Consider the following 14259-nt stretch of genomic DNA (forward strand, 5'->3'; position numbering starts at 1 on the left):
TTCAGAGAAGACTTGTTTGTTTTATTCTCCTTTGCTTAATAAGAAAATCAACATTGAGATTATTAAACAATTACACCTACACGTGTGCTGGATTGCTCTTCCCTCAAGTTATGAAAATGATAAACTACTTGGTTCTTGTTATTATCTGTGCCATTTTTTCTTAAAATCTGCAACCAATTCACTCTAGGGCTGCGTAATTTTCAGTGTGTGATTTCTTCTATATACTCGTACGTGTTTTCTAAAAGTAACAAAACAATAGTTAAAAAATAGAAAGAAAAAAAATATAGATAAAACTTGTGTGTAGTATTAGCACATTAGAATCTTTTAGTATTATTTTTCAATTAAAATTAAAATTTTAGTTTAATAACTACAAATTAAAAATGACAAAGGTTATTAAAATTTCTAATATGAATAAAAAATAACGCATGTTTAAAATGTTGCATTTAAATTTTTTTCTTAAAAATAATGAAACTCTATTTCATTAATAGTAAGTGAGAAAGGGAGATATGCTAAGTACAAATAATATATGCATTTCTAATATAGATCTATTTGACTACAATAGAATAAAAACTTTTAGAGAATAAGTATTTACTGAATAAATCCATATTCAAATAAGTTACAAAAAAATATTTTAAAGGCTACTAATTTTTTAAATTTTGATTACGTATTTTACAGATAATACACCTCTCAGTTCTCAAGGATATATGACAAATTTGATTCACTGGCTTACATAAGAAACTCATCCCATTCTAGAACACAAAATCTCATGACCCCAAAGTTAGTATCCTTACATAGAGAAAAGCAAATGTGGCTGGCAAATGAGAATTTGACTTTATAGACTAACAACATATGTTTTCTTTTAGTACTTTTTGTGGTTTCAAAAGGGAGGGAAAAATTGAATTTGGCAGCCCAAAATTCAATATCTTCTTAGAAACTTGAGTTGTTTGATAATTACATGCATGATTACGTATGTCATTAGATACTGATGATCCACCATCAAACATTATCCTTCAAATTAAACACAAGCATAGATGTGATGTAGATGTGATTAACCATCAAACAATTTGGTATGAAATTTTAAATCAATTATTTGATGGTACGGCTCAACCATATGGTACTATCATCTTTATCCACACACGTAGTTCAGAGGAAGACCTCAATTTCTAGAGCAATAATGAATGTATATTTTTGAGGTAGGTGTATATGGGTAGAAAGAATAGAGAAAAAAAAGTGATAAATAAGAGTATAACAGAAAATCAAGAGAGAGAAAAATGAGGTGAAAGCAAATCGGAAGAAAAAGTGTATATGTATTAAGTAATTTTCAAATTTTTGTGCACATTTTTAAACAAAATAACTTAAGCATGCTGAACAATGGATAACAAACGAATGAAAGAGTTTCTGTTGTAGGAGGATTCGTTTGTTTGCATGTTTTCAAGAACAATTTTTTTAAATTAAAAATTAAGATTAAAAATTAGAAATGATTAGATATTTTTAACAAACAAAAATTCTAAAAATAAAGTAGCTCAATTTTAAATTTTTTGGAAGAGTTAAAATGGGTACTTTTGTTTAAAAAAAATCTAAAAAATATATTATTAAATGTCATTTATGCTTTATTTGAAACACGCGAAAAGTATCTCATGTGTTCCTTTTTCAGTCATCTAAAAAGAGAAAAAAAAAACAGAAAATAAAGCATGAGACTCACTAATATTACGATCCCTCTGATTTTGGATGAAAAAGAAAGAAAAGGTTATTTATATAATTAAATTTAAAAGACTAAACTATTCTAACTTCTGCATACTTCCATTTTCTATTAGAAATATTTATATTATTTTGTATACTTTTTTCTTTTATTTTCTACGTTATTAAACAAGAGAAATAATAGTTTGAACTTTTTTTTTTTCATTTTCCTTCCTACCAAATCATATAACTTTTTTTTCTTTTCCTTTCAATTTTTTCCCTTAACCATAACATACCCCTAATTATAAAATGTCTCCACGGTCGTACGTGACTTTTCAAGTGAAAAATAGCTTCTTCTAGAAGAGTATTTGTTTATTACAAATACTGAAAAGAAAAAAAAAATAGCATGTCCGAGAAATGCATAATATGCAACATATTACGTGTGCGTCTGTACCCCTACGACACGATCATACTTTGCAGAGGAAAAATAATTGTATTGTATTGTATTGTATCCAGGTTGAATTTCAAATACACCTTTATACAATTTATATTTAAACTCTCTTTAAAAAATAATTTATATTTAAACTTATCAATATATGAAGCAATAATTGTTTTTGGAATGGACTTGTTCGTTTCCCATGTGTGTGTAGATGAGGTCAAACTTTTACTTAGCTCAGTCCAATTGCACCGCACAAAAGAAGTTCTCCTTGAAAAGACAATGCTGTCCTCGCCACATACAATTGCGCTAGTCTTCTCTACGATTATGAAAAACCAAAATAGTCATTGTCTTTATTATTGAGGTTATGACAGAGCCATATCGTTCATTTTGTTGGGACTCAATTTCGCACAAAATTTCCGCAATGGAGGTTTAAAATATTAAATTAGTTCATTTATACTAATAAAGCTTGACAATTTGAAGCTCTATTCATTTATCTCAAGTTTGCATAATTTAGTATTTGGGTGGGACAAAGAACGCCCCTTATTAGATTTCGATCATCTTATCACGTAACTAACATAATAATATCATCTAAAGATAAATCATAGAAGATTAATAAAACTAGCATAAATAGTAGTAGAATGATTTTTTTATTTATTTATTTACAGTACTAATAATTTTTCCTATAACTAGTGCGCCTTTTGTTTTTTGTATCATGACAAAAACTAACATAGAATCTCAATCTGATGTTTTCTTATCATTTTTATTTTATTTTGCGTTATGAGTCCCATGTATGAACTACCATCAAAAACACTAATTAAAATGATGAGTTCCATGATAGATGTACATGCACCTAAGCATAACCCTCAAACTCAAATCCAAAATAGTTAAAGTCGGTGGTAATTTTTTGGATGTTAGCTTCATAACTTTTTTTCATTTAATGCACTTTCTGGCCATAAGATAAAGTGGGGGCGGTGCCGGGATCAGGTGATATTTGATTGGTCTATGGTGTAGTTTATTTTTTTATTAGGGTTTTAATAGGTGGTTGGTTAGTTGCTTTACCAAAAGAGGGTCTAAATAAGGACCCTTCTCTTGCTTGTCCCCTAGACAAGAGATTCCCGGCGTTGAACCACTCAAGCACCCAAATCAGAGACTTCGATTTGCACTCCAGGGTCTTAAATTTCTTAGCTTAGCTTGAGTATAATAATAATTTATATATTTAAGGATAAAGTTGTCTATAATGACCCTATCTCATACCTTCGCTTAGCAATGAGCTTTCTGGTACTGATATGTTATGGCTCGAGTATAATAATAATCATTAAGAGAAAAATAACAAAGAACAGTAAAATGAAAGCCTAAAATATGGAATCTCACCGACAATGGCAATCCAAAATAATGTAAGCGTTCTTTTCCAAAGGATTCAAAGCATGGGAGACAATAAAGATATATTGAAAGAGAGCCTCCATCATACGCGGTAACATTATCAACATCATGATATTAAGGTATGACAAGATACTAGAAATTTAGCAAAGTACAAATATATAAGGGAAAGCTAAGAAAAGCTAAGAATCTTAAAAGTACTATCTGCTCATTGAATGATCATATGCTCATGTTCTGTGCCATATAGCACATTAATGGCCTTCTTTGTAAACCATACAATTAGCCTTGATATTTCAATAATTAATTTGTCAAAATAGGAACTTAAAATGAACATCACAAAATCAATACAGTGCACAAAAATAATGCATTCCGTAATCTTAAGTCACATTCTGTGGTTAGAAATGCATTATAACATGTACTGCATATGAAGTTTAATCATAATAAATCCACCACTTTTCTTTTTCCCTTCAAACATGAAACTCAACCATGGTTACATACATTGAGGTGACAATTTTCTACAGAGATGGGGAAATTACTGGACAGACACCACTTTATCAACTTGCACTTGCAACATCAGCTATAAATATGCTGCCTGAATCACACCATCCAGCCAAAACATCTTTGTCGGAGCACTGAGATGTAACATACAATAGTATTAGAAGTAATATTTCACATAAGTAAAAGCCAGTAAGTGTTTAAAGATAAGATAGAGAAAAAGCTCCAGAAGAAGAAAATAGAATCTAGCCTACATTATTTATGTGCTTGGCAGAACTACAAAGGTGAAACTCAACTAAGATGGAATGGATAAGTAAAAAACAGCAATATTCTAGACATCATGCATGTTTACATCCATTGCTAATTTTTACTCCCCTCTTTCAATTTACCATTTTACCCTCATTTTTACTCGTAACACTTCAATTATATAACAATTCTACCAAGGTTTAACCCTGTCATTTAACAGAGAAGGGTGCTCGTGCAAAAAGATTCAAGCTACGTCCCCTAATGTCAGATCCACCCTTACTATCATTTATATCTCATAGTAAAAAATTGGCTAAATCATTAATTTGGTCTCTTTATTTATTTAATTAGTTTAATTTGGTTCCTTAATTTTCAAAATTGATGCAATGTTGCCCTCTATTCAATTGCAGGAAACCGTGTTAGCTTCATGTATATGTGGAACGATAAAGAAAAATGGCATGTATCAATCACCACATAGGATACCTTTGTTAGAAATTTTAATGTGCTGACAAAAAGGGTAACATTGCATCAATTTTAAAAAATTAAGGGATCAAATTAAACTAATTAAATAGAGGGACTAAATTAGTAATTTAGCCTAAAAAAATTTAAGTTAAGAAAGAACCACAATCTTTGAGGGATCTCCATTTTTTAATGATTCAACAAAAGAATGTCTCAGTATGAAACCCAACATGGTATTTGTTAAGCACAGATGTGGACATCTTACTATCTACGCACACATATCTTAAGATGTTCCAAGCTCATATTTGTCTTAGACATAATCTTGAATAGCTTATAGTAGAATAAGACGTGGGTTTACCACCATGTGGTGGTTGTGCTGTGCTTAGTTTGATTGCATGGACATTCAGTTTTTCTCATCTAATATATAATACCATCAATGACCAACTCTCCTAAAGTTTAAGTCATTAGGTGCAGACACGAGCTCTCTAAAACACCCATTCATGCAAGAGCCATTTGTTTTAAGTGTTGACAATGCATGGGCTCCTGAATGGAATTAGTAAGGAACTGAGGATTGAACTCCTGAATGCTTAATTACATTGGCTTTGATGATATCATGTCAAAGAACAACTAAGCATTCAGGAATCAGGAGAGTTGTTCATTGACATGATATCAAAGCCAAGTGAAAGCATTCAGGACTTTGATTAATTCCATTCATCTAAGAAAAAGACTTCAATATCATGTCAAAGAACAGCTCTCCTTAAAAAATAAAAAGACATAAGAATTGGTTTTACAGTTCTTAAGTATAATTTTAGTTGATTTTTAATCTGAAATAAAAATAACTGTGGTTAGTGATGACCATACACAACTAATATAGGTGATGCTAGAAGTTCAAAAAATATAAACAACACTAAGCTGTAGAAATATACCCTTATCGATGCATAGGAAGTAATTGCACAAATTAAGTTACAAAAAAAGAAGATAGAGTAAATTTCATTTAAATGGAAAAGAGTGTTAAGATAATTTTGAAAATATCATGTGAAAGCAGATCCCAAAACAACATTTAGATTTCAGTTAGAAACCACAGTTGAGTGAAGTGACAAATCATAAACAGGCTATACGCAGACCTTACTAAAGCCAAGCCAATTTGAGTCTCCTCTAAATGAAAATATTTTGTTGTTCTCTTTCCATTGTCCACAAAAGACCTGCATTGGTTACTCCAAATTGAAGAGCATTATGAGCATCTGCATGGATATGAACTAAAAGTATAATCCAAAATATGGTTTTGTTAAGGAATAAAAAAAAAGCATTCATTACTCATCTTAATTACTTAAGAAAGTATTGAATTTTTAATTTAAGGTATTAAATACTTGTACTTTTCATTTTAGTAATTTCTATTTTTTTTATTCCTTAGCATGTTCCCTAAAGGACACATTAACAAAAGCCATTCAGAAAATGCTCACTTGGTGAGTTGCTATGTCATTTCTGCACCAAGTAGTCTAATACAATTGACACAGTAAATGCAAAATGTTCATTTTTGATTGCCATGTCTGAAGCCTCTGGCTCAAATGCCACTTCTAAAAAATGCTTTTAACATAAGCTAATTCAAACAAGTCCTAAGTATGTCCAAGTACAAGATAAAACATTGGTTAAAAGATGAAAAGAATTACCTCATAATCAACCCCTTGAATATAGATACAGTCAGGGTCAATTGTTGAGAAAGCCAGTCCTGTTATCTGCAGTACTAACGAAAACAATTAGAGTAATCTATGGCAGCAATAATACAGCAAGTAACACATGAAAACATTAGTCTTATCCCACCAAGTGAGGTCAACTATATGAATCACACAAGATTTTGGTTATTTTCCCTGTTCCTCTACAAATTTGTATAAGAAATAAGATGAAACAAGGAAGCATTTTTGTAATTATTTGTAAAAATATAGATAATGAAAGTAAAAAAAACATTTTCTCAAGCCTAATAGACCCTTAGTATTCCATTTCCTTTTCTAGTAGATCAAAGAAAATCTAGAGCTCAAATGATGTGAAAAAGAATAAGACATTGATTAACTAGCAATTGGCATTGGATAACATCATCTATTTTAATTAATCTTAACTTGAAATTGACTGCCCTATGTCATAGAACAATTTTGAGTGCACAATTGAAGTAGAGAAAAGAGAATCATAATTTGGTGTAAAATGTGTTTCAACTACACACAGGAAACTGAATATACAGTAATATGAAAACAAATACATAAATTACACTAATTCATGATTTAGTTGACTACTGTGTATCCTATGAAGCTAAACATAAAGGGGATAATAAAAAATGCGGTCAATACACAGAATGAATGAATTCAAAGGTGCATGCACATCATTTGATATATTATCAGACTTGAACTTGTTATATCTAAAATTAAGATGATAATTTGTCTTAGAAAATAAATTAAATACACAAATTGAAGAATCAGATTAGTTTAGTAAATCAAATAGCTACTTATAAAAAATACTGCAAAATCAAGCCTACGATATTCATTAAGAAACATTCTTTGAAAGTGGTAAACAAAATTGTTGAGAGAGATTGAGGCAAAGTATTAAACTGACCTCATATTTTGAACAGTGCACCAATCTAGACAATGCCGACCATCTATATCAAAATATATTTACAGGCCAAGATTAACAAGGGCAATGTAAAAAGTTTAAAAAAAGAAAGGAACAGTTGTCATAACTTCTATACAATATTTATGTTGGTTAAATGTTACTGACACAGTCACAGACTATAATGACATGCCAATTTATTGTTAGTTTTGTTCTGAAATCGAAACAGAAGCTAACCTGCGAGGATCATAAATAGTCACAGTACGATCAGCTCCACCCACAGCAACATTACCATTGGAAGAACTGCAAACAGCATAAAAGATATCGCCAGGGCTGCCACAAATCCGATGTACACAACCACCATTTTCTTTCATTCTCAAGTCCCACGTTGTCAGCTGCAATTATATTAACAGTTGATGCTCTAAAATATATACAAAATTATATATGTGAAGCATAAGGCAGAACTCATTATAAACCATGAAGCACAAACATTGACACATGGAAACAGATACAGTAAAAAGGAGAGGCCCACCAAGTGGGTTCTAGGAGGGTAGATACATGCAGTCTTACCCCCACAAACAAAGATGTTATTTCCAAGATTTGAACTCATGACTTCCAAGTCACAAAGCAAAAACCTTACCATTGAGTCAAGGCTCGCTTTGAAACACTGAGACACTATTCTAAAAAATATAGAACACTGATATGTGTATATGCCTAAGTGTGCCAAAATAAAATGAAAAGGTTGAGTGAAATTCAGTTCTAAAAAAATATAGAACACAATTATGTGTGTGCGTCTGCATGTACCAAAATAAAATGAAAAGGTTGAGTGAAATGAAAATGGTACATGACTAAAGCACTCATGCCTTATTTTCTCCTTTGATTATTTTAAATTGCTTAAAAGTTTAAAATGGAACCAAACTCCGTTTTTTTTCTAGTACTAAAGTCCGAGCCATGTCCCGCTATGTCAACACTCAACACATGTTGTCAGTTTGTCATGCCAAACATGTGTCTAATGCGTGAACATAACACCAAAATGGGGTGTCCATTCCATGATTTATAATTTGCAACATATAAAAACATTGAAGAAACCATTAGTCAACAAATTTACCTGGCTTCCTTCCGTAATAGCTAAGGTAGGACTTTGATTTCCATTGACTCCATTTTGCAAGAAGTTTAACGAAGTAGGGTACCAAAGCCTGAAAGGAAAGATTAACTAAGAGAAATACTCAAAAAGAAATATGAACAGATAAAAACATTTGTCAGACAGTATTCCTTGGCATAGTTGTCAAAATCAAGATTGCCATCTTGAAATAGATTACCATTTTGTTTGAGAAAATTCTTTCTATGTTGTCACTGAATCTATTAGTTCAGAAAGTCTAAAGAGGAATTTGAAGTCAATATTTTCGTTGCAAGCTTGGTGCATATGGCTTATAGTGACTAGCGTATCATTGGAAAGACTGAGTCATAGGAAATAGTTCAACTTTTTATTATTGTTCTTAATGTAAAATACATTTATTATTATTTTAAGCATATAAATAGCAAGGAAGCTTGTTGAGTATACAAACTCAAGCAATTCACAGAAACCTTTACTAAATCTTTTCCTGGTCTCTTCTCAAGTGTATCATATGTTTTAGAGGTGCATGTCATCAATATTACATCAATCACATGGAAGGAGTTAGAATAAGAATGAATGACAGAGAAAATACTTATTTTACTTGCACGGAATTAGACATGAAAACACAGAATAAAAATCACTTACGGTCGTAATGAGCGAATGTGGATGTCTTGATCATAAACATCAATGCTTTTGCAAAAGCTACGAGCAACAACTGTCTGGATAAAGGAACAACTCGACACAATTATCAAAACCCATATACAGGTATGAAGTAGTCATAGATCATTTTTTAAGTTGACAATGAAGTCCCTTAACTAGAAACACCAACCAACCTATTAATTTTTTAGGAAGCTTGCCAAATTAAAGTTCTGATCACTGCCACGGCTTATATTTCTGTGCTATTGATTTTCTTATGACAATAGGACCAAAAATTTAAAAGTAGGATTTACACTGTGCTTGTTTAATAATATCAACAGTGCATTATCAAGAGATTTAAACCAAAGTATAGCAAAAAATTATTCTAGGTGTCTATACAGTTTTCTCACTGTAAAACTTCCCTTTTTTTGGAGTTCAAGAAGTACTTTAAGATTTTTCTAAAAAATATTCTGCATATGAAACCATCATTAATGATACAAAAGAACTTACCATAGACCATTGATTTGGGCAAAAGCAGAGTCCTGACCAACTTCCTTCCCCGATACCATTATCATGAGGCAATGCAGAATATGTTAGCTTGTCAACATCTGCAGATTAGCAGAAATGTGTCCAACTAAACTAAGTTAGTGACTCAGTGATAACAGTTAAAAGATGAATATAAAATCTCAGAAGGGAAATGCAAACAGCCAAAATTAATTTGACAAAATAGGTTTTGTCTGGTTCTACCGATATGAGATATGATCACTAGGTGAGTTGGGAGGTGAACTGTTGTCCTAAGAAGGAGGGAGGTTTGGGTCTTGGCAGGTTGATTTCTAAGAACATTGTCTTTGGAATTTGGCAAGTATATGGCTATGGCGATTTGGTTCACAAACTCATTTGGTCATTCCCATTGATCATTCATGTTTTCTTCAGATGTATTTTAATTTTTTAAGAAGGATCTCTTGTCATTTCTTCAGATGTTAAATTTAATTCTCAATACAAGGAAAGCCAGAATGGTTAATGTAAAAGAGAAAAAAATACCTTCACCAGACGCATCTAGTTTAGACACAATGAGATGACCATGTGAATCCACACTTCCCAGCAATATATAGCCACAGCCTAAAAACACGGCAAGTTAAAATATAGAATTGCTATATCCATGCAAATTTGGATGGAAGACACATTGTGGCAAAACAAAATATTAAAGAAATGATCATGATGCAAAAATCACATACCCTCCACCTCAGCAAGAGCAATACTCTGAATTTCTGAACGATGAGGGCATCGGTTGAGTAACGAAGAGGCAATAATCTACAATAGACCATCAAATGCAAATTAACTAAATTGATAAGTAAACATAAGCAAAGATAAAGCAAGTAGATTTTCTTTACAAGATTATAGTATATACCTCAGTGTGTTCAGGTATCAATAGGCTATCTTTTCCTTCGCTGACTGAAGATTCTCCCAGAGCAATCTACAGAGTAATAAAACAATAGTTAAGTAAAACGACCATTTGTAGGACTAAAAGTGGCCAATGAAAACTCAATAAACCAGCAAAGTGATATTTAGAGTTTTACATCAGCACCACCAATTTTACTAAAGTTTGTTTGGATAAGAAAATAGCAAGGTAAAATAAATTAAATGTATGACATAAGTTAAAATAATCTTATGCATAAGTTCAAATTAGCATTTGAAGAAGTTAAATGAGAGAACTTCTATAAATTGGTTACTGCATAAGCTAATTTTCCTCGTATAAGATCACAAGTATCTTCGTTGATCTTGTTCAAGCCGAGTAGAATCACTGGACAACAAAACTCTCTAAATATTTAAAGCAACTACTTGGCTTGAACTCGAGACCACTACTAATTAAACTGGAACAACCCATGTCTGTTAATCCATGCCCTCACCGGTGCATAAGCTAATTTTAACTTGGCGAGAAACTTATTCTATTTTAGTATTTTATATTCTTCTATGGTATTGTAAGTGTTTATTCAGAAGTTCATCTAAACAGGGCATAACTAACAAACACCAAGAATTTTACTACTCCATCCCAAGTCTCACAAGCCACACCAAATCGACTTGGATGCATTTTAAAACATTATTTTTTCTGTTAATGGTTTCCTTTCCAACTAAGTGGCATTTGGCCGAAAATGTCTAGAGCAGAGGAAAGAAAAAAAAATGAAGAAGTGTGCATACGTGGAGCTTATAAATGTGGGGACCGGAGGCTATGTAGACAAAACAAGAACTTGGGTCCTCGCAAACCTGAGAAAAGGTTAGAGTGATTGATATTGAGTAGCAGAAAAAAAAGTAAAGAATGAGAAGAAGAGATAGAAGAGAAGGGTACACGGAGAGCAAGACGTGTGCACTGAAGGCTTCCAGGAGAAGGGTCCTCAATCAGAGTGGAAGGAACCACTGCTTTCTTCAGACACTTCGCCTCCAACATCTCTCGATGGATATTGGATGCTGTGTCTGTGTGTGTAACACTAACACTTGGTTGTCTTTAGTTTCAGACTCGAGACTTTAGAGATTAATGAATTCGGACGCCCTGCTACCTCTTTGCTTTGTCTTTGAAAGCAAAATTTACATGCAAGTTAACCTTATATTACCAAATTAAATCAGGGAAAATGCTTAAATAACTTTTGCTATCCCTAACATAGACTATTTTTATTTTTATAACTAAATTATATTTTTTTTCAATTTTAGTATCTCATCTTTATGTTTAATTTTATTACTCGCCAATAGTCTGCTTCTATTAATTGATGATGTGAATAACAAAATGATATGTGAACAAATCTTGTCATTTTCAGAGCAACTGCCTTTTTTAAAAATAAAATTTTGTCCACGGTCAAAATCAAGCAAAAACAAAGCTTAGCAATCATAACCAAAACATTCCTTGTTTTATGATAAGTATCAAAGAAGTTATTTAAACCTAAATATAAAAAAATTTCTTTATGTATTTTTACTTTTGTTTTATTATTTTTATATTAGCTTATAAATTTGAATAAAAATATATATACTCCCATGCTGTACGAAATTTTATGGTTAATTCAAGTGTATTAATAAAATTTTATGGTCAAATCCAACCCAAAACAACTTTTTGTTAAGGAGTATCTCCCTGAATATAACACTATTCCATAATGGACATGATAGAATATAAGTTAATTATTATTAACTACTCATGAAGTTGTTTTCCTTGCGCATTTTTTTTTTACATTTAAGTAAGATTTGCTATTAATAATTTGATTTACACTTCGTTAATATAAACAAATTTAAGTTATTTTTACCAAAGTACTTTCTTTCCATAATAAATAATTTACAAATCAAGTTATACTATTATCAAGATAGAGAATACAGAATTGAAGCGTTATTATTTCATGCCGAGGACACAAGTCTATCGTTTCTTCCCACAAACATCTCATTGATTACAAACGCAGAATAAATTGAAAATATCTATAGAATCGACATTTGATCACAAGCAACCCTTAGGCAGTAGGCATAACCCAGAATATTACACTGAAATGACTGAATATCTCAAATTTCACATTTCCTACAATCAATGAAAAATAGGTGATGATATGCTAGGCCAATAATGACTGAACAGGAGGATTATCACTATCTGCACTCCAGCAGGGTCATCCAATCTAGCATAATCTGGTATCAACAGAATTAAATAGTAGCATGCACCAGTAAAAGAATTCTAAAATGAAACTTCAGTCACTGAACACAACCAACAATAAACAAATCAACATAAAGAAACATTGAGGTACATAATTTAAAAACAAGAAAGTAGAGGCACAAGGATGAAATATGGAAGGAAAAAGAGAATTTGAAGCCCTCAGATCTCATAGCTTAAAACAATCATCTACAGCTTTTGTCACTGGTTTCATTCATAACCTTATTGCACCTTCCAGATCAGGGTTTGCTAGCTTTGCTTTGCTTCGCAAAGCACACACACACACACACACACACACACACACACACACACACACACACACACACACACAGGAAAAGAGGTATATTGAGAGAGAGGGAGAGAGAGACAGGGAGACAGAGAGAGAAAGGTGCACTTCAGGTTATGATAGATACCATGTAGCTGCTCAACAATCTATTTGTGCATCATTGGGCAAAGTAACGAGCAATTTGCTTCAATTATCACTAAGATTCAGATATAATTTTGCAGTTGAAAACAAAGAGGAATGCATACAAGAGGCTCTGCAAAAATAAAAGCAAAACAGATAGAATACAAGTAATGCAACAAGAGAAAAACACAAAATTGCTCAGAACATCATGGCACATGAGAATGGCTTAACATTCATCATACATATGTAAAAAGAAAATAAAAAGCAATATGCAACATGGACGAGCATTAAGAAATTCTGAGGGAGCTCTCTTTGCCCAACAATAAGAAAAAATATGATTTTACATCGAAACTCTTTAAGCCAGCGGTTAGAAACAAAGTAAACAATATGCAACACCAGGAACCAATGAATTTACCAATAAGTCCCTCTTTTATGTTGTGGGTAGTCAGACATAGCTTTCTAGGCTGTGCATTTCCATCAAAAGTGCAGTTAAAACTGCTCAGAGCCCAGTGCATATCATCATTCACCAAACATGAGAAAAAATCAACAGATCCAACAATAAACAAATCAACATAAAAAAGAAAGAAAAAATTGAAGTACGGAATTCAAAGACAAGAAAATAGAAATCCCTCAGATCTCATAGCTTAAAATGAAATCATAAAAAGCTGATGTCACTGGTTTCATTCATAACCTTCACGCACCCTCCAATTGAAAGTGTGATGCCTAGCATTCCTACACACACACACACACACACAAGTAGAGAGAGAGAGAGATGCAGATCGGGTTGTGAACGAAACCGTGTAGCTGCTCAACAATATAATTGTGCATCACTGGGTAAAATACAAGCAGTTTGCTTTAATTATCAAATACTAAATTTCATTTTGCAGAGTAAAATTTCTTTCAGATATAAGATTTACTCCATTGAAATTAAATAAAATAAAAAAGAATCGAACATTTACAAGTTACTAAGACCATTTGAAGGATGCAAGATACAGAAAAATCCGCAACAAACAGAAAACAAGGTTCAACACAAAGAATACAAAAAAGAAGTAAACAGATAAAAAGAAATGGCGTTAGGGTTTGACTTGGTTCGGTGAGAGGTGAGCATATATAGTGTGTTTCAGTGCAAACCAATGTACTCACCGATG

The 14259-nt window shown here is 32.0% G+C and overlaps 1 protein-coding gene and 1 non-coding gene across 3 annotated transcripts; both read right to left on the reverse strand.

The window, feature by feature from the left end:
- Positions 1-3673: 3673 nt before the first annotated feature.
- LOC114384232 lies at positions 3674-11615 on the reverse strand. 2 transcript variants are annotated; one of them, XM_028343891.1, is made up of 13 exons: positions 11377-11612; positions 11229-11294; positions 10441-10506; positions 10268-10343; positions 10074-10151; positions 9543-9640; positions 9042-9115; positions 8391-8478; positions 7520-7677; positions 7289-7331; positions 6358-6423; positions 5815-5892; positions 3674-4125 (listed from the first exon to the last, which is right to left on the reverse strand). In XM_028343891.1, the coding sequence occupies exons 1-13, from the start codon at positions 11473-11475 to the stop codon at positions 4048-4050; spliced, it is 1068 nt and encodes a 355-aa protein (XP_028199692.1). In that variant the 5' UTR covers positions 11476-11612; the 3' UTR covers positions 3674-4047. The 2 variants fall into 2 exon arrangements, with proteins under 2 accessions (XP_028199692.1, XP_028199697.1); XM_028343896.1 differs by lacking the exon at positions 3674-4125 and having other exon boundaries at positions 5828-5931; positions 11377-11615.
- A 1938-nt stretch (positions 11616-13553) lies between these two features.
- Positions 13554-13638, reverse strand: LOC114404477. Its single transcript, XR_003664996.1, has one exon. It is a non-coding gene; the product is annotated as a small nucleolar RNA snoR118 (small nucleolar RNA).
- Between the last annotated feature and the right edge of the window lie 621 nt (positions 13639-14259).

The sequence above is a fragment of the Glycine soja genome, chromosome 2, assembly GCF_004193775.1.
Source record: "Glycine soja cultivar W05 chromosome 2, ASM419377v2, whole genome shotgun sequence".
Taxonomy (NCBI): domain Eukaryota; kingdom Viridiplantae; phylum Streptophyta; class Magnoliopsida; order Fabales; family Fabaceae; genus Glycine; species Glycine soja.